At 47.9% G+C, this 23952-nt stretch overlaps 1 protein-coding gene across 3 annotated transcripts in view; it reads right to left on the bottom strand.

Annotated features, from left to right (window-relative positions):
* Positions 1-1633: 1633 nt before the first annotated feature.
* Gata4 (GATA binding protein 4) overlaps positions 1634-23952 on the bottom strand; it is a 69611-nt gene continuing 47292 nt past the window's right edge. For 2 of the 3 annotated variants that reach the window (XM_040740663.1, XM_013117208.3), the window contains exons 3-7: positions 7513-7682; positions 6615-6740; positions 6266-6353; positions 4171-4328; positions 1634-3261 (exon numbers count right to left, since the gene is read on the bottom strand). In XM_040740663.1, coding sequence (XP_040596597.1) covers positions 3079-3261; positions 4171-4328; positions 6266-6353; positions 6615-6740; positions 7513-7682 — 725 coding nt within the window. In that variant the 3' untranslated portion in view covers positions 1634-3078. The remainder of the gene's footprint in view (positions 3262-4170; positions 4329-6265; positions 6354-6614; positions 6741-7512; positions 7683-23952) is intronic. The other variant, XM_040740664.1, reaches the window with a different exon arrangement.

The raw sequence follows: 23952 nt of genomic DNA, 5'->3' as shown, positions 1-23952 counted from the left end.
TGTGTTTAACTCTGTGAAGCTGTGTTACTGTGCCAGTCTAAAACACCTGATGGTCTAATAAAGAGCTGAACAGCCAATAGCAAGGCAGGAGAGACAAACAGGCAGGGCTGGTAGGCAGAGAGAATAAATAGAAGGAGAAATCTGGGAGGAATGAGAAGAAGTAGCCAGAGAAGGAGGAGGACTCCATGGGCCAACTACTCAGCTACACAACTAGCCACAGAGTAAGAAACAAAGAAAGGACCCAGGCGTTGGTGGTGCACACCTTTAATCCCAGCACTCGGGAAGCAGAGGCAGGGGATCTCTGTGAGTTCGAGGCCAGCCTGGTCTACAGAGTGAGTTCCAGGACAGCCTCCAAAATCCTGTCTTGAAAAACAAACAAACAAACAAAAAAGAAAGAAACAAAGAAAGGTACACATGAATAGAGAAAGATAAAAGCCCAGAGGTAAAAGATAAATGGGATAAATGGGAAGTTAAGAAAAATGGCTAGAAGTAAGCCAAGCTAAGGCTGGGAATTTATAAGTAATAACAAGCCTCTGTATGTGATTTATTTGGGAGCTGAGTGATGGGCCCCCAAAAAGAGTAAAAACCAACCAACACCCCGACGCTCTCAGTTTAATGGGTTTAGCTGTTCTTTTAAGAGTTGAAAAGATTTTCTTGGACCACTAAGATGGGTCAGTTGAGCCACGTGGTGGTGGTGGTGCACGCCTTTAATTGCAGGGCTTGAGAGGCAGAGGCAGATGAATCTGTGAGTTCAAGGCCAGTGTGGTCTACAAAATGAGTTCCAGGACAGCCAGGACTATTACACAGAGAAACCCTGTCTCAAAAAGAAAAAACAAAAGATGGGTCACTTGATCACAGTGCTTGCCACACAAACCTGACAACCTGAGAGTGATCCCTGGAACCCGTGGAAAGGTAGAAAAGGAGAACTAACTCCCAGACATTGTTCCCTGACCTTCACTGGTGTGCTGTGGCATGTCTGCCCCTTCACACACTTAATAATTCCGGTCTTACATAGAATAGTGTGTGTGTGTGTGTGTGTGTGTGTGTGTGTGTATTATTAATACTAGAAGATAGCCAGGATGCTATGAGATCTGAGGCCCTAGACACCCGGTCTATTTGGCATAAGCTGGTCCTGAAGGTGGGTTATAGGCAGGGACCAAATGAGACAGGGCCTTGGGACCAGTAATTGCTTCATACTCCTCATACTGCACTGAGAAGGTGAAGCCAAAACAGAGGAGACAATTGTCTTTGTCTCACTGGGGTAACTATTTGTCCCTTGGGGGTCATTCAGGATGTGTCCTACATCAGGAGACGGGGGAGACCAGGGACCATCCAGTTAAACGGAGCTACAAACACTTACGCAAATGCTCTAAAAATGCCCCCCACACACAGGGTGACGACATCTTTGTGAGTAGGTGGGGACAGGAACTTCAGCTAATGCTGCTCCTCTGGTCCTCTCCAGGAAGCAGAAGTTGTCCTGAGATTTTTCCACTGCCATTCTCTCACCAGCCCCCACCGCCAACTCCAAGGTACCAACTGCCAAAACCATGAAGGGTAGGGGCAGCTCCTGCCCTTTGATCCTCTAAAAAAGGGCATGAGCATCAGACCTTCTAGAAAAGAATTCCGAGGGAAGGAGGAATACAGATAAATTTATTAGTTAAATACTGATTTTACAGCCATTTCACCTTAAGACAATGTTAACAGGTTGTGGGGTGGGGGGATATGGGAGGGTGGCCTTGAGGGAGAAAACAGTGTAAATGATGATTACAACAGGATCTTGGTTCAAAGCTATTCTCTGCTACGGCCAGCAAGGTTTAGGGTGGGGCTGGGAATTTGGGGTACAATGGGCAATGCCATAATTGGCTACAGCTCTGTGGGTGATGATGACAAGGAAGAATCTTTGGGGACCCCTGTAATGGGTGAGAGAGAAGACCAATTCTAGGACAGCCACACGCATGGCAATCCCATCAGGCCCCAAGACATCTTCCATCCGTCAGTCACCTTTGTCCTTGCACAAATTTCCTTTTGTTGTTTCTGCTTTGAGTTTATCTTGCAAACAACGCTGTACTTCCTAGAGAAAGGATCCTTGCTGGAGAAAGGCCCAGATCCAGGTAACTGTCTGACTTGAGAGGCCATGGCCTGGCAGGCTCAGAACAAGCAGCAAGCTGGAGCTCTGGGAACAGGGTTGTACTGTAGACACAGCCGTCAGAGGTGCAGATGAGCACAGTCACCAGCCTGCTTCAGTAGCAGGTTTTGTTCCTCTGGGGAACCCCTGTGTGTGACGGGGTATAAAAGGATGCTAAGAGCAGCACCAAGTTCCCCTGGCCCGCTACACAACTGAGCTCTAGTTTGCAGAGCGTAGAAGATGTTCAGGCTGGAGAGCAAGGTAAAACGTCAGAGTTCCCAGGAGAGGAAGAAGGGAAGGCACCGCTGCTGGGCTGTGATTTGATGGATATCCTGTGCGATGGGTGATATGCCTTCTCCGCCATCTCCCCAGCGGAGAACTCAGTGACATCTGCATTGCACCCAGCACCTTTGGAGTCAGATCTGGCATGGGGGGGCATGCAGGGACATGCCATGCTTCAAGGGGAGTGTTGGACAAGGGCAGGGCTGCCACGTCCAGCCCACATCAAGTAGACACCCTGCTCAGGCTGTAGATGGTGTCTTGAAGCTCAGGCCCCTACAGCCACCTTAGGAGCATAAAGAAAAACCCACTACCTAGAATCACTGGGTTGGAGAGTTAGGGTGAAGGAGATTATGTCTCTGTCCTGGACAAGCAGGTGGAGAATGAGAAAGAAGTCTCCTGCTACACTGAAGAGTCTCACCGTGCTGTGTTCGCAGTGAAGGTGGGATTGTCTCTAAGAACGCAGGCTCTTTCCAGTGCTCCACCTGGGAAAGGTGTTTGAAGGAACCCAGCACCCACATGCCTAAGTGATTGTCAACAACTTCAAGTTCTACCCAGTTGTTCTTCGGGAGTTGTTCCCAGACAAAGGGGCTGGCCAGGGTGCCCCAGACTCAGACTTTGCTGGCCCCCAGGTCCCAAGTCCGAGCAGGAATTTGAAGAGGGGAAGGGGGCGATTATGCAGTAATTATGTCCCCATGACTGTCAGCCAGGACTAGGCTGTTCCAAGAGTCCTGCTTGGAGCTGGCCTGTGATGTCTGAGTGACAGGAGATGCATAGCCTTGTGGGGAGAGCTTCAGAGCCGACAGCACTGGGTGGACGGAGGGCCCGTGGCCAGACACAGCACTGACAGAGAATGCCTGGAGGGCAGAAAGCACAGTGAGCCAGTAGGATGCTCCTGGGGACCCAAGGGCCAGGGCTGGGGAGGGGGTGAGGAGAAAGCACTCTAGCTGCTCTCCTAGTCCCTAGGGTCCCACTGCAGGGGGGGGGGTGTGCTTCCCGGTGGCTTCCAAGCACAGTGTAATCAGGGCCATAACCTAGGAGTTGTGTGCTACTGTGCTTTCTCGGAAGACTCTGACAGCCACAGGAGACTCTTATCACCGTTTCCAGGTCAGACAGAGCCTTCCAGGTCAGACTGAAGCCATCCTCTCCATCCTGCAAGGGTCCTAGCACTTTGCTTATGTGGAACCAGGTTCTCTCCGGTTTACCCTGATGGTAGAAAGCTCAAACAGCCTCTCACAAGTAATGGGGCCGGGGAAGGGAAACCACGACTTCCTCACCCCCAAAGAGGCAGAGGACCACCGTGACATGAAGAAGAGGCATGGTGCCCAGCTGGGCCATTCCGGAAGCTCTCAGGAATCTGGAGCTGACAAAATAGCTTTCTGCCCACCTATCACCCAGCCTGCCCTCTGGGTCCCCAGCCTGTGTCATGCTAACACGGTCCTCCTGCCTTCTCTGAAAAGCCTTCAAGCTCTAGAATTCAAGTTTGCTTCCAGTCCCAAGCCTGACTCAGGGAGTGGTGGGTGCTATCTCCCACAGGCATCCTGCATCCTTCTTGTTCCCAAAGCCACAGCACTGGGAAGATGGTAAATATGGTATTCTCTGTGTTCAAATCACCGCAGCTGGACAAGAGGTACCAAAGACTAATAAAAGGCTGGGCTATTTGGGGCGTAGCAGCTCAGGGTCACGCCACAGCTCACCTCCTAAGACTGGTCTGACCACCAGGGTTCTAGAATTTACTTTCCTGCTAGCCCTGACCCCACGCCCACCTGGGATATGGAGGTGCTGTGCCCATAGTGAGATGACAACCCAGGCTCTGTCTTGATGGGGCGCATCTCTTCGCTGCTGCTGCTGCTGCTGGTGGTGGTGGCGTTGCTGGAGTTGCTGGAGGCACTGCTGCTGGGAGGGAGGCTCTCACCAGGAGGACCTGCAAGGAGGCAGAGTCAGGAAACCCGGGCCCGCTGCAGGGACGGAGGCCCTATCTACATGTGCTGGGGAGAAAAGCAGGGATCCTTATGGGGAAGCATAGCGGTTCTCAAAACTGGACAGAAGCATCAACATTCCAAGATGACTATTTTACCTTCTGAAAACAGTGTCTGATGTGGTTCAGGCTGGTCTCGAACTCACTATGTAGTTAAGAATGCTACTGAACTGGTATTCCTGCCTCCGCTTCCTGAGTGCTGGGATTATAGGCCTATGCCTCCATGCCCAGTTTATGCAATGCTGGAGATCGGAGCCAGGGCTTTGTGTGTTCTAAGTAACACACTCCCCTCACGGAGCTACATCCCCAGCCCCAAGGGACCCATGAAGACTCCAGGATCCCTCATGACCCTAGATCCATAAGCCCAGGACACCACATTCTGTTTTGGGATTCCATACTCTCGATGTTGTTTTCAAATGTAAATACTATATATTTCAAGAGATTGCCAGAGGGTTCTGGGACAACAACCTATAATTAACTATATTAATTTCTCTGTAGCACAATGTGAACAGCCACACTGTCTGGGGTAAGTGGAGATTGCAAATGGCCTGTGCTGCTCCACAGCAGCTCCTGCTACAGAATTTATTTTCCTGGATTCCGACTTACGGGTTGAGGGCTGCCCAGCTGAACCCAGGGGCTCTGCTGCAGCCATCGTCCGTCCAGGAGGCAGAAAGAGGTAGGACAGGACCCCTGGGGAGTGTCAGAAGGTTCCGGTAGGAAATACTTCTTCTAGAACCCCATGTCTAATGTAGGAACCTAAGATGCTGGCCATGGCTTTGGTGGTGAAATGGGCAGCATTGTGAGTCTGCCTGCCTGGGGTGAGAAGGTGAACTCACTGTTTACCACATCAGCCAGGTCATTCCCTGCTGAAGCCAGGAAATCCTAATTTGGCAGTGTGGACCACAGGAGGCTCTGGGTAGCAGACTTTAGTGACTCTCTCTCTCTCTCTCTCTCTCTCTCTCTCTCTCTCTCTCTCTCTCTCTCTCTCTCTCTCATTCTCTCTCATGTGTATGTATGTCATTTATTTATTGGTGTTTTGCCTGTGTGTATGTCTGTGTGAAGGTGGCAGAAGCCATGGAACTGGAGTTACAGACAGGTTTGAGCTGCCATGTGGGTGCTGGGAATTGAACCTGGGTCCTCTGAAGAGCAGCCGGTGCTCTTAACCACTGAGTCATCTCTCCAGTTCCATACCCTTCTTCTTAAACTAGCAATTAAGAAGGCACTGCCAGATGTGGAGGTTCATGCCTGTAATCCTAGCACGTAGGAGGCTGAGGCAGGAGGGTCATGAGTTCAAGGGTTACTTTGAGCCGCATAGAAACTCTGAAGACAGAGCAGCATGTTGAACAGACCGCTGATCCCGGAGTGAACATTCCGGATCCCAGTCAATAGTGATGTGATTTTAAGCCATTGTGCTTGAACCCCGGTTTGCTCATTAGGAAGATAGGCTGACAGACTGCTTCTGTGGGGTCTTAAGGGAATCCCTGAAGGAACTTGTGCAGGTTCAGAGCACTCCATGACATTAATGTACCCCGATTACAGATCAGTCTGTCAGGAGCATGGCTAATGGGAAATGTCTGCTTTGGTCACAGCATCAAACATGGGGGCGGGGGGGATGAGCAACACTACTCTCGGGCCCCACACCGGTCCAATCAGCCTATTGCAAGGGCAATCATCATGTGACATCATGGCCCTGGCTTCTTTTCTGTCTTTCTGTCTTTTAGTCTGTCTGTCTGTCTGTCTCTCTTTCTTTCTTTTTCTGTCCTAGGAGAAGAGATGGAGGAGGAGGGTACCCCCATACCCTGGCAGCCTACTGGGGCAGACATGGTTAGTGCTCTGGGAACTCCTGACTTGTTCGCATACTTACACTGAGATCTTTTCCTCACCTGCTGAGGCCTTAGATTTATTCAGGTTCTTGGGCTTTCGTTTCCTGGTTTGAATCCCCTCCTTCCGCATTGCAAGAGGCCTGGGTACCTGAAGGGTTGGAAGTTAATATATGAATTTCCGTTTGTAGATCTCTCTCTCTCTCTCTCTCTACACACACACACACACACACACACACACACACTAAATGAAGGTTTGAAGAAGCAGCAGCACATGGATTCTATTCTTGAGGGAAGACAAGTGAGACCTGCAGAATGGAATGGATGAGGCTCCTTGTCAGGCGGAGCTGAGGGCATGAGGGGGCGTAGGCAGGGCACAGGCGGGGCACAGCGGGGCAAGGCATCCACTTACCCCATGGAGCTTCATGTAGAGGCCGCAGGCATTGCACACAGGCTCGCCCTCGGCATTGCGGCGCCACAGTGTAGTGGTGGTGGTCTGGCAGTTGGCACAGGAGAGGCCTACCCGGCGGGAAGCAGACTACAACACAGATAGAAAGGAAGTGTTTTGTGCCCAGCAGGGCTAAGCCAGAATGGTCTCCGTGAGCCCTCAGGCCAGTCTTGGCACTGTCCCTAGGTATCTAGACCACTCATAGGAACAGATGGGGGCCAAATCAGAGAAGGACCCCAGGGTATGGCATAAATGACCTGGACACTGTCAACAGAGAATCTCTTCCCAAAGGTGGAGCTCATGGATGCCAGTGTCTGATCATGTTTGGGGTGGGTGAGGAATTTGAGAGGCCTCAAAGAGGAAGCTTCAGGATATCTCTCTCTAGTCTCCTTCTCTGTCATACACCAAAGCGGGTTGTTATTGGTCAGAGTCAGGTGGAAAAAAAAAGCACAGCTCCAGGCAGCAAATACCTGGCCCCAGCCAGGACCCACACCCATGGCTTTGCCTTCTTGGACTCTGGGTCTTTCCAGGGGGTCAACTGAAAATAAGACAACTTCTGGCTTATGTTGACCTTCAGGACAAAGGGACTGGAGATCGGGAGGTCTGGATCTGGCTCCCACTCATCTCTCTGAGATTCATTTTCTACTATGCATGGTGGTGGGGGTAGACTAGCCGGGCCAGCATCTTTGAAGTGAGCCCAAGCTCCCTCCTTCCTCCCACCCAGTTAACCCCTCAGCTCATGTCATCCAATTCCAAAATTGAAAGCTCAGCATGAGCCTCAAGGTTGTATGCAGAGGGGGTGGCGGGGGGAGCTGGCTGCTCTCTGGGCTGGTGGACCGAAGCCACAGAGGTTCTTGCTTACCAGTCGGCGCTGAGGCTTAATGAGGGGTCGGTTGATGCCGTTCATCTTGTGGTAGAGGCCACAGGCATTGCACAGGTAGTGTCCTGTCCCATCTCTCCTCCAGAGCGGGGTAGACATGGCCCCACAATTGACACACTCTCTGCCTTCCGAGAAGTCATCAAACATATCTACTGGGGGAGGACACGGGAGAAAGGACACAAATGATTACCTCCTTGTTTTGTTCAGAGACCTTTCACCTAGAGAGCAGGGCTGGAGGTCTCCCAGGAGAGTCATTCTTCCTGGGTCAGGACCGCAAGGCCAGTGGGTTCCACTGTCTGCCACCCAGATGCAGCAGAGCTTCCTGAGGAGGGGTCATCAGCTACCTAGGCTATAGGGGACATTTTGGGGTCCAGGTCTTGCCTCCATGGCATCCACCTAACCTACTCAGACCTTTTTCTTCATTTCTCCTTTTCAGAACTATGACGGTGATGATTTGAACATGAAATGCCCCACAGGCTTATGTTCTTGTACACTTGTTCCCCAGCTGGTGGCACTATTTTGGGAAACTGTGGAACCTGGTTAGGAGGCGGGGCCTGACTGGAAGAAGTCTGTCGCTCAAGGCTATGCTGGGCCCCTTGTTCCTTTCCTGCTATCCCTGCCTTCTGGTCTGCTGCACTCTAAGAAACCTCCACTGTTTGCTGTCCACTCTGCTATGTCTCCCTCACAACAGCAGACTGAATCCTTATGAAATCATAAACTAAAAATAAATCTGTCTTCTGTTAAGCAGTTTCTCTGGGTATTACAGTCATAATAATTGCAAAAGTAACTCATACAGATTATTTTCCCTTTGGTTAAACATATTTATATTATATAATTAGTGGTGAAACATATAAAGAAAATACAGGTCGTGACCTGTGCTGTGAGCATGTTATTTTAGTCTATCCTTTGTAAGACTTTCTATGTTGACACATACTTTTGCCTAGTTGAGGTCAAGGGATATGGCCAAACCTATCTTGCTTTTCTTTGTTTGCTTAATGGCCTAATGTGTTGCCACACTAGAAATGTATTATAAACTCATTTTCAGCACAGTGTGATAATAGCCCATCATTGAAATGTGCCCCCTTTCCGCTCTGCTCTTCAGTAACTGCTTAATCTCTGTCTCGTTTCTGATATTTGTTTTGGTAAACACTGGCCTCTTTGTATGTACGTCTGTGATGAGTTTCTGGTTATTACTCTGAGTGCTATCCTAGAACGAGAGTATCTAGGTCACAGAGACTAGCGTTCTATTTACATTCTTAAATTTATCGTTCACTTAAGTTTCCTGCTTGTGGTGGTTAGCTTGATTGGTCAGCTTGACACCTCAGAACTGTTATCAACCAGAATTACCTCAGGAAAGAGTCTCAACGAGGGACGGCCTATTTGGGGTTGGCTGTGAGCATGCGTATTGTCTGAATTAAGTTCACTGATATGGAAAGACCCTGCCTAGTGTGGGCAGCACCATTCCCTAGGCAAGGACTCCTGGACTGTTCAGGAGGAGCGCAAGCAAGAGACCGAGCCAGCAAATATGCGTGCATCCATTTTTCTCTGCTCTTGGCTGTGGGTGTGGCCTCAAGCTTCTGCTGCTGTAGCCCCCTGCAGTGATGGACTGCAACCTGGAATCGCAACCTAAAATAACCCCTCCCTCTTCTCCGTTTCTTTTTTGTCAGGGTATTTTATCACAGCAACAAACGTGAAACCGGGATCATACTTTCAACATATATGCATGATCTTATGCTATTGTTTGCTGTTTTTCCTCGTATATGGGCCATACAATAAAGACGCATAATCAAGTCCATCAAGTGTGAGTGTTGGCCCTCCACAGGAAGACTGTCTTTGTCTGTCACCCCTTTCTTCACTAACCCTTCCTTTCACTTTTATGTCTGCAGAATTCTGCAGTGGGTGAGCCCCCGTGTCCCTTTTCACAGCCTGAGTGGAGTTGGTTTTCTTACTCCCTTTGACCTATATAAAACCTGCTTATTGACTCATGCCACCCAAGTTTTCTGTCCTTAAGCAGAGCCACCCTGGTCTCTGAATTGCCCTTGTCCTGATACGAAAGGCAAAACTGCGTTCTCCTCTGGGGAGGCCATCAGTACCCTTCAAAGGCCATCCTTCCCTCAGACCCTGGCCCGGGGGTTTTAGGCTGCACACTTTGCCAGCTTCACTGTTCAGTAATCAGCTCTAAGGGAATGTTGACTGGACAAGGGTAGGGCGCCCTCCCCGTAACTCTGGGCGCGCAAACAGCCATTTACACCTGCAAACAGGTAGCAGTGTGTTTATACCAAGCAAACAATGTACAGGTGTGAGGGGCTGTTTGCTCAGGCCAGGGAGTTAAGTAAGGCCAGCACAGAGAGGCTGTTTTTACACCTGTGTCACACTGACGGCTCCTCATCAAGGTCACCTGCCTCCAGAGGTGACTCTTGTCCAGGGCTTGCTCTCTTCTTGGCCACCATCATCAGCACCTGTCAGTCTTGCTCTTTCCTCAAGTCCCCTGAGAGCAGTAGAAAGGGCCAAAGTTCCCAGAGTCAATAGCCAGCAGGGCCAAGAACTAGCCGTGGCGGCCCTTTGTATGCCATGAACACTAGATGGCGCTACAGCCTCAAAGTTGAACCAAGACCATAGACTGGGTTAAATCCCACCTCGGGAGGGAAGACTTTGCTCATCAGTCCAAACCTACTGCAGCCCTTTGGTTCTGTTTGTCTTTACCTTGAAAAAGTTATATCCCAAAGATGGCAGAATATAAAACACACTCCTATTTAACCATCAGCCAGCTTCTAGCGATTGATGAACAATGTCACCTCGCCGGAACCATTATATCCATCCTGTTCTACAGAAGAAAACCTGAGGTCCTGTCCTTGTCTCAGCCTGTTTCTCCAACAGGTAAAGATGCTCACACCAGTTTCTCTCTCACTTTGGTTCATCTAAAGTCTAGGATGAAAACTCCTCGTGCTCTGTTGCTGTTTGTGAGAGGGAAGAATCCCCGCTTTTCTTCAGACTTAGTACATCACACGTGTGCATATCACTGAGGGAATTAATGGTGTGCGGGGGGGTGCATCCTGTCTGCTATTCACTTACCCTCCCCTCTCTGGTGACTCAACACAAAGGGTGACCTGGAAAACTCGTGCAAGTACACCTCAGGTTACCCATTCTAGCAACTGTTTTCTCACCCAGATAAAGTCTCCAGGCATCGGCAAATGTGTATTTGTCACCCACAAATATTTACCAAACACCTGTGATTTAAGCAGGACAACAGCTGCCACAGGAGCTAAGAGGGTGCCTTGCTCTCGGAATGCTAATGATCGCGTTTAACAAACTGGACCCGAACATCAATCACTAGTGAGTGACGAGATGACTCACTCCATTTTCAGGACTCTCAAGAGAGTGTGGGGCTCATGGCAGAAACCACTGGTCCAGGATAGGAAATGTGGAAGTCCAACCCAGGCAGAGCAGCCGGTGTCACTCAGGAACCAAAAGAAGGGACTGGACAGGAAGCAAAGACCAGGCTTCCTCGAGACGCCTGGCTAGGCATACCTGTGCACATATTCCACCACAAAATCTTACTACCCTACCCGCTCAACGGAATGTTATGGGAAATTTTATTAAAAAAAGATTTATGTGTATGAGTCTTTTGCCTACATGTATGTATGTGTACCGTGTGTGTGCCTGGTACCTGCAGAGGTGAGAAGGCATTAGACCCCCTGGATCTAGAAGTACTGGTGGTTGTGAACCACCATGTAAGTCCTGGGAACCTAATCCCAGTCATCTGCAAGAGCAAGTGCTCTTAGCCACCGAGCCATCCCTCCAGCCCCTGCGTGGAAACTTTAAATGATTAACACAGAGGCCATGTAATGGAAGAGCAAAATGCCAACTCTGGCATGCAAACCAGACCATGCAAGGTGTCCTGTAGTGTGGTGGCAACAGGCTATGAGAAAGAAAGCAGCTTTGGCTGGACTAATAGTGAGGACTTGCGCTTCTATGAAAGCTTTGGTCTATACATCATAACTATTCATTTTTAAAATTCCGATTTTGAAAACTAACGAATCTGATCCCCAAACAGTTTATTTACTCCCCAGGGCTGGGGAATGGAAAGAAGGCATCCATCTCAGCTGCTTAACACTTACTCTGGGGGAGAAGGGGTGCTGGGCTGTGAGCCCCAATCCAGCATCTCTTACTGTTTCCCAGGAAAAGCACAGGGTGTAACTTCCCAGAGGGTAAGTTGAGGGCCCAGCCATGGCTCCAGCCTGTAATAGCCTGTCTCCCAATCCCACCCCTCTCTAGTACAGGCACTGGTCCACCCACTTGGAATCCAACCCCCGGGAGTGGGTCAGCATCTCTCCACTCTGAGAGGACAGTCTTGTAATAATAGCTGTAAAGCACTTTGCAAATAAGAGGAAAAACTCCCAACAATGGCTGTGGAGTGCTCTGCAAACACCCAGTGAGATAACGAAGATTATTGTTCTGTGGCTGGAGAAGAGGGGCAGACCAGGGACAAGGGAGACAACTAGGGAGAATTGGAGAGAAGACTTGGAAATCTAACGCTTTCTGGCATTGGATCCATGGGGTTCCCAAATCAAGTTTGAGGCTGCAAGCTACAAACATTGGAAGTGAAACTTCACACTCTATACCTAGGAGTTTTCAGAATTGCTGCTCCATAGGAAATGGATTATTTTCCTAATCCCAAAGATGGGCACCTAAATCCTCACTACCATCCCATGTCTTACTTTAAACGTCCTGTTTAAAAAAACAGGACTATATTCCTAGAAATCATGGCAAACTACACCCACCCAAATTCCCAGAAGGAAAACAGGACTGATGTAATTACAGGTGGGGACTCAACCTACCCCTGGCCTGCTCCCGCAGAACTCATCCATCTGTGTCTGCAAATCACAGAAAGCAAATGTGGGCTGGGGGAAGGACAGGAGGGGCTGGAAAGGAGACAGAGAGGGAACAATGCCCCTCTGTGCCCAGAGATTGGCATTTGTCCCTTGACCTTTGGGAAACAATCCCAGGTAGCTGAGTGCCACACAGGCCTAACCCGTCCTGGATGTGTCCTGGAGTCTTTCATCTGCTATCGGAGAGCTGAGTCTTAAGACAGAGACCATGCCGGGGGAACCCTCACTCTATGTTTGGGTACCAACTTTGATGCAGTCTCTTCTGGTCTTCTGCAGCTCAATTATATACTGACCCTGGTGACAAGTGCTGAACACATAGGTGTGGCAGAAAAATTGGAACAAAATCCTGTCCCAAGGTTGATTGGCCTAGCTGAGAAGACACAGCTCAAAACAAATCCTTCTACTAAATGTGGCACACTGCAGTGAGTCTGGCCTTCAGCACCCTCTCTCCACTTGCATTGTCCTAGATCACCATGTCATCTATTCAGAGAAGGGCGCACACCACACAAGGTAATGCCCGTGCTCAGAGTGGATAGCTACCAGGGTTAGGAAAAGGGCCAGGCAGAGACGAGAATTCAAAAAGCAGAAACTTAGGAGTAAGACAAGACACAATCTTAGCAGAGTGCAAAGAGACCTTTCTCGGAACCAGCAGACTTCAGGAGAGAAGTCCGCAGCCCCACCCAAATGTCCCATGTTGAACCCCAACCTCACACACATCCAAAGTTCAGCAGATTGGGCCTGGATTTCCTGACAGGCCTCAATTCAGCCCCCATTGCTGGCGCCTGGCTCTGGGGCACAAGAAACAAACTCCGGGGATTTTCTGGCAGTCACCGAGCTTCATTTCTCTGGGCTTTGTCAGGCTGCAGCAGAAGTCTGTGACAGGAGGCTGGCTGACCCTGAGGGCCACAGTGCCCATGGTACTCAGATGGAGTGAAGCACCTAGTTTAGAAACTTTGGGACTGTGGAACAGAAGCGGTTACACAGCCAGGCCTGGGGCGGGGGTTGCATCCTGGGAAGCCCGCCCTGCCTCTGCTTCTGGTGCTGGGAATCATGATGCCAGTGCCCATGAGGGGATTCTAAAACGTGACTCCGGTCCTGAAACATTATATACAGGCAGGGACATTCTGGGAGGGAGGGAGGGAGGGAGGGAGGGAGGGAGGGAGGGAGGGAGGGAGGGAGGGAGGGAGGGAGGGAAAATGTATCAAAGTGAAGAGGAAGGAAGGGAGGGAAGGGAGGGGGAGTTAGACACAAGAGGAAATTTGAGGAACAGATGACTGAAGAGAACACCTTCAGCTACTGCTAAAAGCTAATGCTCAGAGGCCTCAAACTCTCCAGGCAGGAGGCAGGCAATCCTGTCACTGCAGCAGTGAAGGCAGGAGTATGCAACTGTTTTCCCTCCAAGGACCAACAGCTCTTCCCTCAGACAGCCCAACAATCCCACCTACCTACTCCTGCTCCTACCTGACCTGTCACTGTTGGGTCAAGGTTAGAGGTCAGCCCAGGTCTGTAGCTACTATGGCTTAGCAAACAGAGGCATCATCTGCTACCCACAGATCCTGTGACTTTTCTGCTCTTGACCCAACCCTCTCTCCCCAGGGTCTATAGAAGGCTGCTGTCCAAAACTCAGCCTCAAGCAGACATGTTAGCCAGAGAAGGCCTAGAGAAGTCCAAGCGCACTGTCTTCCCAGATTGTCTGGTCTCGGGTTTTCGGAGGCAGATCCGTGCCATTGCCCTGCAGCGTGCCCACTGGAAGAATGCTTGACCACCTCCACCACTGTTGTGAGTAGATCTTCAGGAGTGTGACAAGAAAAGGCTTCCCTGCAGAGGGCAGGATCCACCACAGAGCTCCAAGAGACGAGAGGGCCTTAGACCACGCACTTGTGCCTCAGCAATGGTTCTGTCCTAGACGCCTGGGCTCTGCAGATCTGGCCCATGCAGGACACGGGAAATACTACGATATCAAAAAAATACAGCATCCTTTGTCCCAGACAGACCCTCCCAGATAAGGTGGCCATAGGCTGCCCAACACATGGCTCAAAAACCCTGCCATCACTGCTTCTCCGATGAGTGGTAACAGCCCAGAGCCTTCTATTTCAGGCTAACAGCCCTCAGTTCAGCTACACCCACAGAGTCCTGATGAGCGAACAAGGAAAAGGCTTCCTGGACTCTGCACAAGGGGCCCTCTCTTCCCTGGCCCTGGCCATCTGACTGCTGTGTAGCTCCCCGTGCCTTCCTCCATGTGGGCTCAGTGGGATTGCAAGGCTCCTGGAGAGTGCTATGGTGAAGGTGGCCCTAAAATAAAACCAGGAAGTAGGATGCATGCATTTTCATGAATCTTCAGAGGAAATCAAGGTCCAGAGAAGACAGGCAACCTGAGAGTGAGTGCCACTCCCAGAAGGGTCAGTGACCTGATCCTGCCCTCCCCCACACCATACTGCTGTCCTCTGTGTCACTCCACCCTCAATGTTCTGCACACAGCATGAGCTCAATGTACACTGGCCCATGGGACTCCGAAAAGATCTGACCCCCCAGGTGTCTCATGGAGCAGAAGATCCCCAGGAGGGTGACACAGATATGAGTGACACTCTGTCCCTGGCCATACTCAAGCTGGTCTGGGAGGCTAGAGGTTTGCAAGTACCCAGCCGCACACACTTGTACAAGCGTTGCGTGTGCATGTGTATCTGTGTGCAATGGATGTGTGTCTGTGGAAAAGAACACATCACACTAACCACCACTCCAATAATTCACTAGAATATTCTCCAAAAGGGGAAATTTTTATTTTAAATATTTTCATGGCAAAATGCTAGAAATGACCCCAGGTGCTCAATGATGGGAAGCAAGAAAGAAAAACAAGTTTCAGTCAAGAAATAAAGAACTGGTGATTTAAAAAAGATTGAGATTTCCTTCCTCAAACGTGACTTGAAGTAGTCAAGAAATTAGACAAGTAAGTCTTAACATGTGAAGCATGGGAGACGTCTGTCTCCTCTCCCCACCTTTAATTCTTTGGATGTTTCCATCTCAAAACAGATGGAAAGAGCCACCTGTGGTGGTGCACACCAGTACTCTGGAGGTAGAGGCAGGAGGAACAGGTGTTCAAGGCCACCCGGAGCTATTGTACAATTGTATCATCCTATAAGATACATGAGATTGTCTCATCCGGAGCTACATTTCAATTGTACAATTGTATCATCCTATAAGATACATGAGATTGTCTCAGAAGACAAATAGATAGGGGCCAGTGAGAGGGCTCGGCTGATAAAGTCACTTGCTAACAAACCTGGTGACCTGAGTTTGATCCCTGGAGCCCACACGATAGGAGAAAACCAGCTTCTGAAAGCTGCCCTCTGACTTCCACGGAAGCACCAAGGCATGCCTGTGAGTGAACACACAATAAATAAACGCCTCCTACAAAGTGCTTCTCCTCAGGACCAGGATTCCCTGTCCAGAACAGTAAACCCATCCGGCTCAAGTGTCCACCGTGGCACTGTGTTTTCTGCAGAGGGAAAGGGAAAGTCCTCCTTACAGAGGACAGCCACAGCAAGTGTGAGAATGGAACCCAGCTTATCAAAGGATACTGCCAACCACACTGTGGACAAAGTCCAGCACTGGTCCCGTCTCCTCCAGTCACTGGGTGTGTGCCAATGTCCCTTCCCAGCTTACCTCCAACTTTCCATGGTGCTCTGGCGAGGGGGTGAGAAACAAGCATGGGGGGCATGGCGAGGAGTGTGACAGGAAGCATGACACAGCTCAGGGACATGGCCACTGGCAATATCCTATCACAAGTGTAAGTGGTGTGCGCAATTTGATCCAAGTATGTCACTTCTAGATATGTGCGCTGTGAGTGTATGGACCTTTGTGTAAATGGCCCCTGAGAAGGAGATTCCTTTTCTGTAATAGCAGATGGGAAAGACAGCACAAATACCCTTCCCTATGGAACTGGTAGCTTCAGTGAGCACACATACATAGCCAGGAAGCCTGGAGAACTCTACATTGATTTGAAAGCCTTGCCAGTTTCTGTTTTAAGACATCAGAAGCAAAGTACAGGGCAACATATACAATGCTCCTTACCAAAGGGAGAGAGTGTAGAGATGGGTCTGTATCAGCAGTGCAGTCTCTGGAAGGATGGGGTCACTTCCAGGGAGTCATTTTATGGCTCAGGGAGGCTTCTCAATTAATGCATCCCATTCTGTACTGTGAATTTCTTCCCTTTGTTTGTTTCTGTTTTTCGAGATAGGGTTTCTCTGTGTAGCTTTGGAGTCTATCCTGGCATTTGCTCTGTAGACCAGGCTGGCCTTGAACTCACAGAGATCCGCCTGCCTTTGCCTCCCAAGCACGGGGATTAAAGGCGTGCGCCGCTGTGAATTTATTTCCAATGAGCAGTAAACAATTAATCCTTCATGGTCAGGAATGTGGTTAAATGTGTCATGGACTGGCATCATCCCTGCTTTGTTTGGTAGTAACACTTTGAAGTCAGGCAGGTTTCACATCCTGATTTTTTCCATAAATGCATCTTATTGCACAGGTGAGAAAAAGGAATCCTTCTCTAAGTGTGTCTCTGCCCCGTTGTCCTTTCTCTGTCCCCTCATTCCATACCAGATCCCATATTAGCTCCACAGCTCCCAGTCCAACAGCCCTTCTTGCCTGCGCATGGCAGTTAGACAAGAGTGCATGCCCCCAGTGCCAGTGGCTCTGCTAGACACCCCAAGTTCAGTTACACACATGCACATGACCCTGGTTCCTTGGCTAGGAAGCCTGTGGTAGGGCTTTCCTAGGCGAGGCTTCAGCCAGGCCACCATGACAATTTGCCTCTGTACCGCTGTCAGGAGTACTGCAGGCTGGCAGTCTAGACAGAAATACGGAACAAATTGCCAGGGTTGCTCCCCTGGGAACGAGACAATGGGTCTTCGGAGAAAGCCTTTTCCTTCCAGGCTTCCACCCACTGTCACAAGGAAAACAACTTCCTCTCTCGGACAGAATGGCAGCAGCCAGCCAGCCAGAGGGGAGATTTATGGAGATATAATGTGACCTCTTTATTGCCCTGGATGCTAGGGAGGTGTTTCAGGGGAGATTTACATCTTTTCGAAGGGGAGGGGGGAGTCAGAGCGCTGAAATATACCCACCAAGTCTGTTTTCCCCTGTCGGGGTTTCTCAGGGATTACTTAATCAAACCAAGGTTAAGCCCCAATCGCCTGCACTTAACATCTCCTGCTAATGGACCGGTTGCCCTGAAATGCTGCAAGCTTTCTCCGTGAAATATGGAGTCTGGTGTGAGCCAGCAAGGTTCTGTTCAGTTCTGAGTATGGTGAACAGAAAGCAAGACAAAGAAAGAAAGAGAGAGAGAGGGATGGAGGGAGGGAGGGAGGGAAGGAAGGAAAGAAAGAAAGAAAGAAAGAAAGAAAGAAAGAAAGAAAGAAAGAAAGAAAGAAAGAAGGAAAGAAGGAAAGAAGGAAAGAGAAAGAAAGATCAACTGTGTTCTGTAGGGTCAAGAGATTGTGCCCCCCTCCCCGTCCCCCTACAGAGGACTAAGTTTGGGGCTGGGGAGACAGCCCAGCTGTTAAGAGCACTAGTTTGATTCCCAGTACCACGGGAACTGGTGTCTGTAACTGCAGTTCCAGGAAATCCCACACTCTCTTCTGGCCTCCAAGAGTACCAGGCACACAGACAGTGAACAGACATACACAAAGACAAACCAGTTCATACATATGAAATAAACAAATAATGTGTGACTAGGTTCTTCCTCCCTCCCTGACTTTACAATTATTCTGATTAATAAATCAAAATTAAACTAACTTGAAAAGACAGAGCCACAGCAGTTGGTAAAAAGGTTCCCAGTTTCTTATTGAACACTTTTTTTGTTGTTGTTTTTTTGTTTCTCTGTGGCTTTGGAGGCTGTCCTGGAACCAGCTCTTGTAGACCAGGCTGGTCTTGAACTCACAGAGACCCACTTGCCTCTGGCTCCCGAGTGCTGGGATTAAAGGTGTGCGACACCACTGCTGGCTTATTGGACACTTTCTAGCATCCACATGACACTCCTCTGAGGAAGGTCCTCCAACTCTGTAGGGGGTGCCATGGGCAGCAGTGTCACTGTTCTCTACCATCTAACGCTAGCCAGTTCCAATATCAGAAACTTCACTTACGACTTAAAAATGAGGGTCAATTACGGTAGGAATGTTTACCACAGTTGGCTTACTGTTCTTCATCTGGGCTCTATAACTTGAAAATGAAGTGTGTAGAAATGACGGTTTCTGACTTACTGTTTACCAAACCACCTGACTTGACACTCTATCATAATGCTCTGGGTTAATATTAGGTTTTCTTCTCCTGATTTATACCTAAAATTTCATACTTAAGCTATATAAATAAAATTGCTAGAAAAATTCAAACCATACTTTAAGAGAGTGTCACATTTTTAAAAAGTCTCTACTGTCACCATTATCCATTCCTAGTAATGGTAGCTGACAAGCTTCTATTTTTCAATACATCTGTTTTCTTAAGTATAATTTTTTAAAAGATTTTATTTATTTATTATGAATACAACATCCTGCCTCTACATATGCCAGCAGGCCAGAAGAGGGCACCAGATCTCTTTACGGATGGTTGTGAGCCACCATGTGGTTGCTAGGAATTGAACTCAGTACCTCTGGAAGAGCAGTCAGTGCTCTTAACCTCTGAGCCATCTCTTATTTTTAGGAAATTTTTAAACTATATAAAACTACCAAAAATAATTTACTTGTATTCTTCTTCACCGTTTCTGAGCCATCTTTTGAACTTAACACATAAACTCTCTGACTCACTTTTATACTTTTACACACATGTAAATATTATCTCTGAACAATGTAATATTATCTTGTCCTTTCTAAATTTTTTGCAGGAATGCTTTATGCTATACAGTGAATTTATACTTACTTTTTAAAAAATGAACCATTTCAATCATGGAATAAATGAGATCATAAGAAACTATGGAACACATCATCTGACTTTGTCAAATCTTAGTTATTTTGCCATATCTGTGTTTGCTTTGTATCTCTTTTCTCAGCATTGGGGATTGAACTCAGCCTCCTGCATGCAAACCACATACTCAGCTACCTCAGGTCCTGCTTCAGACAGTTTTAAACAGACAGGGCATTTCAGATATAGCCCCGTCCCTTTATAAGCGTAAGTCTGTCTCAGATCCATTCTGACAATGTGGACCTGGTGTCTGTGCTGCCTCACATTTTCATTATACCAATCTACCACGCTTCCTTATACATGATCTCATTTGTATGCATCCCCCTTGCAATCCTAAATACAACATGATGACATGGGACTCTCAAGAGGTGTTTGTGTCATGAGATTGAAGCACTCGTGTATGGAATGAATGCCCTTATAAGAAACAAACCAGACATCTGTCTCACCTCATTTGAGGGTACAGAACATCTCAGTCCGCAAACCACAAAGAGAACCCTCCCTAAATATACCAGCACCTTGACCTTGGACATCCCTGGTTCCAGAATAAATGCATGCTCCTCAGCTACCCAGTCTCAGGCATTCTATAGCAGCCGGACTAAGATAGATGGGCTGTGCTTTGGTTGTCTTCAAGTTTTGTTTCGTAGCAAAGCTTCAAGCAAGCATCCTGTTCACACCTCTTTACAGGAGAAGAGGTTTTTGTTTTGTTTTATCGTGTAATGAACCTGTTATAGCCATGCTGAGAAGTATTTGCATAAATGACTTCTGCTTAGTTTTGGAGGTGTTCAGAAATGCACAAGTCAGCTATTTTAGTTTATATAGTAAAAAAAACACCCCTCAAAATCTCAATAGAACTTACAATTAGCTTATAATAATATTGAGGACTTTTTTCTGTTCACATTATACATCAGCTGCACATTAGTCAGAGTTCTGATATGTATGTGTGCTTCATTCTGGGTCTTTAATTTTTAACTACGCTTTTGTTTATTGGGAGGCATGCTTGTGCCATGGAGTGTGTATGAAAGCCAGAGAACAGTTTTCAGGAGTTGATTCTCTCCTCAGCGTTGGGCTTGGCAGCAGGTGCTTTTACCAGCTGAGTTGGCTGTCCTGCTGGCATTTAGACTGACGGTGAATCATCCCTTCCGTGTGGCAGAGAGTGAAAAATAACGGCAGAGCAGCACAAAAGCCCCCTCTCTGCTAGATGGCGTAAGGTGACTTCAAGGTAAGTCCCACACCCAAGCCCATATCTTCAGGGTGAAGGAAGAAAAAATGCTAATCTTAGAAGGCAGCATACCATCCGTATTCTTCTATGGCACAGTTACTTCATGAAAGTGTGTTCCCTGGGGAATTTTCTGCATCTGCACAGATCAGTTTCACTCTTTTAAAGATACTTCTTAGATTTATTTTATGTGTATGAGTGTTTTGCCTACCTGTGTATCTGTGCACCACACACATGCAATGCCTGTAGAGACCAGAAGAGGGCATCAGATCCCCCCTGGAATTGGAGTTACAGCTAGTTTATGAGCCACCCTGTGGGTCCTGGGAACGGAACCCTGGTCCTCCTGAAGAGCAGTCAGTGCTCTTAACCGCTGAGCCATCTCTCAGCGCCCCTAACTTCCCTTTCCTAAGAGAGCTTATTAGTTTTACACTGTAAAGGTCCATACCATCTACACTGTCTCCCAGTCCCCACAGTTGTTCAGCTGTTCCTGATGCTTGGAAGAGAGCTGTGTTAATGCCAGTCTCCTTCCGTGCTCGCCTCCTGGGACCTCACGCCTTGGCTGGCTTCCAGTAAGCAATTTTTCACTTCTACTCAAAACGCTGCGTGCGTCTCTGTGCCAGGGCCTCTTTGGTTTGTTTTGATTTCTGATAAGGAAAGTTCCCTTTTCTTAAAAGTCTTTGTTTTAAGAATTATCTTGGCTATTCTCATACAATAACTCTTCCACAGAAATTCTATAATCAACTTGACAAGTTGTAGTTAAGAAATTCTATTGGGCTGTTTTCTGGGACTGCAATAAATTTGTAGACTTGTTGGGAGGGAGATTGGAATAGAAAGATTTCAGTGCTTCCTACTCCGAGGTTTTGGTGTTTTCCCCAATCTGGTGTCTTCTTTATGCCTTTCCGTGTTTTATGGACATTCCCCAGGCAGACCGCACTTGTTTACTGAGTTGACAGTCTTTCAACTAAGAAACTCATTTCCAAACACAATTTGCTTCCATAGCAGGGGAACCGACTCCTCCAGGAGGTCTGAGACGGGCTCTCAGCCCTTCCCTGGGTGTGTCCTGTTTCCACTACATTTGGCAGAAAATCCCAGCGCATGGAGCTGAGCTGCCCTCTAAATGCACTGATGATGAAACCTTTACCTTATTTGTTTGTTTTTAATGATGGAGTGGTCCTGAGGAAGAGACGCATACCTCTATCCTGTCATTTCCCAGGAAGACTGCAATTGTGTCACCTGCTCCCCCTCTTCAGGCCACTCCAGCATCCCCCGTGGACTCAAAGGGCAGTTTATCACTTTTATCTCAAATCCTCGCTTTGGAATATCATTTAGATCTCTTGGCTGTATATTACTTTCCCCATTTTTGGCATAAAACATCTGAAATAAACAACGTAAGGAGAAACCATGTATTTTGGCTTACTCTTTGAGAGGATATTGCCATCATGGGTGGGGCATGGAGGCTGGGGTTTCCATCTGTGGTGGAGTTTGTGGCAGTTGTTTCTCACATAGAGCAGACAGAGATGGATGATGATGCCCATTTTGCCTTGGCCTGTTTTTCTTTTTATTTGGTCCAAGATGCCAGCTCATGGGATAGTGCTACCCACACTCTTCCTCCTAAGTCAATCTTTTCTGGAGACGCATTTACAGACATACTCAAATGTGTGTCTCCAATGACCTAGGGATTTTTTACTTTAATTTTTAAATAATGTTATTTTTTAATTGTTTAATTCTTTATCACCCCTTCTCTCTGTGTGTGACTATGAGAATGTAAGCGCAGGTGCCCTGGGAAGTCAGGAGCATCACAGGCTTCCCAGAGCTGGGGCTGGAGTGACAGGTGGTTGTGAGCCACCCGACACAGGTGATGGGAATAAAACTTGGGTCCTCTGTAGAAGCAGTTCACACTCTGAGTCATCTCTCCAGCTTCCCCTAGGCATATCTTAATCCAATCAAATTGTTGATCAAAATTAACCATCACTCTTTTCTCCCAAACTATATTTTGGTGCAAAACTAAATCATAGGTAGATATTGAATACACTTCATATTTTAATAGGATTTATTTTCTTTCTCCTTTGTCTTTAGCCTCAGAATTCTTCTGCCCAGAAAACATCTACAAATCAAATATAAAGCAGATGGAGGGAGACCTCTCACAGTTATAGCAGAGGGCACACAGAAGGCATCTGGGCAGCTTGGGCAGCTGCTGGCTTCCTAGGGCAACTTGATGGGGAAAGGCCCCTGAGCTCAATCCATCCCTTTGCATCCTAGGAAAAGCATGGAGCAGTTACAGCTACAGAAGGGATTGGGGATGTGTCTCAGTTGGCAGGGGGCTTGCCTGGTGTGCATTACGTTCAATCCCCAGATCCACATTTGAAAAAGGGCGAGGCCATGATATCTTATTCATATAATATCAATACTTGAAAGGCTGGGTTAGGAGTGCCAGAAGTTCAAGGTCATCTTCAGCTACTTAGGGAGCTCCAGGCCTGTCTGGGATCTACAAGAGCCTTCCTCCCAACGGAAGAAAAAAAACAAAGTAACCATGTAGACAAATTCAAATCTGGGGTGGAGTTCTACCAGATCCTCACTATCCACCTTTGGGGAAGGAAAGAGAACAGGGTGTTGGGGACAGAAGCCATTGTTCTCCACAAATGACTCTTTCCCCATCCTCTGCCTTTCTGTATTTTTTTAATAATTTAGTTTTATTTTATGTGCATTGGCATTTTACCTGAATGTATATCTGTGTATATCTGTGTGAGGGTGTTGGATCCACTGGAACTAGAGTTGCAGACAGTTGTGAGCTGCCATGTGGGTGCTGGGAGTTGAACCTGGGTCTTCTGGAAGAGCAGACAATGCTCTTAACCACTGAACCATCTCTCCAGCATTATTTATTTATTTATTTATTGGTTTTTCGAGACAGGATTTCTCTGTGGCTTTGGAGGCTGTCCTGGAACTAGCTCTTGTAGACCAGGCTGGTCTCAAACTCACAGAGATCTGCCTGCCTCTGCCTCCCCAGTGCTGGGATTAAAGGCATGCGCCACCACCGCCTGGCCCCCTTTGTGTATTTTTAATTATGATAAAATACAATTTATCATCTCAGGCATTTCTAAAGACATAGTTCAATAGAGTTTAATTTATTCAAACCACTGTGCAAACAATCTCCAGAGATTTAAAAAAACATTTTTTTTCAGAGTCTATACTCTGCATCTACTAACACTCCAACTCCCCCCTCCTTCAGGAATCCCCAGTCTGCCTCTGGGACTTAACTTCTCTGCATGTTTCATACAAGGGCAATTATAACAACATTCTGGTTCTTTTCTGATTGGCTTATTTCACTTAAAATAATGTCCTTTGAGATTTATCCCTGGTGTGACATATTTC

This window comes from Mesocricetus auratus, unplaced genomic scaffold (assembly GCF_017639785.1).
Source record: "Mesocricetus auratus isolate SY011 unplaced genomic scaffold, BCM_Maur_2.0 Super-Scaffold_100707, whole genome shotgun sequence".
NCBI classification, from domain to species: Eukaryota; Metazoa; Chordata; class Mammalia; order Rodentia; family Cricetidae; genus Mesocricetus; species Mesocricetus auratus.
The sequence above is the reverse complement of the archived record's forward strand: the minus strand, read 5'-3'. Positions and strand labels throughout refer to the sequence as shown.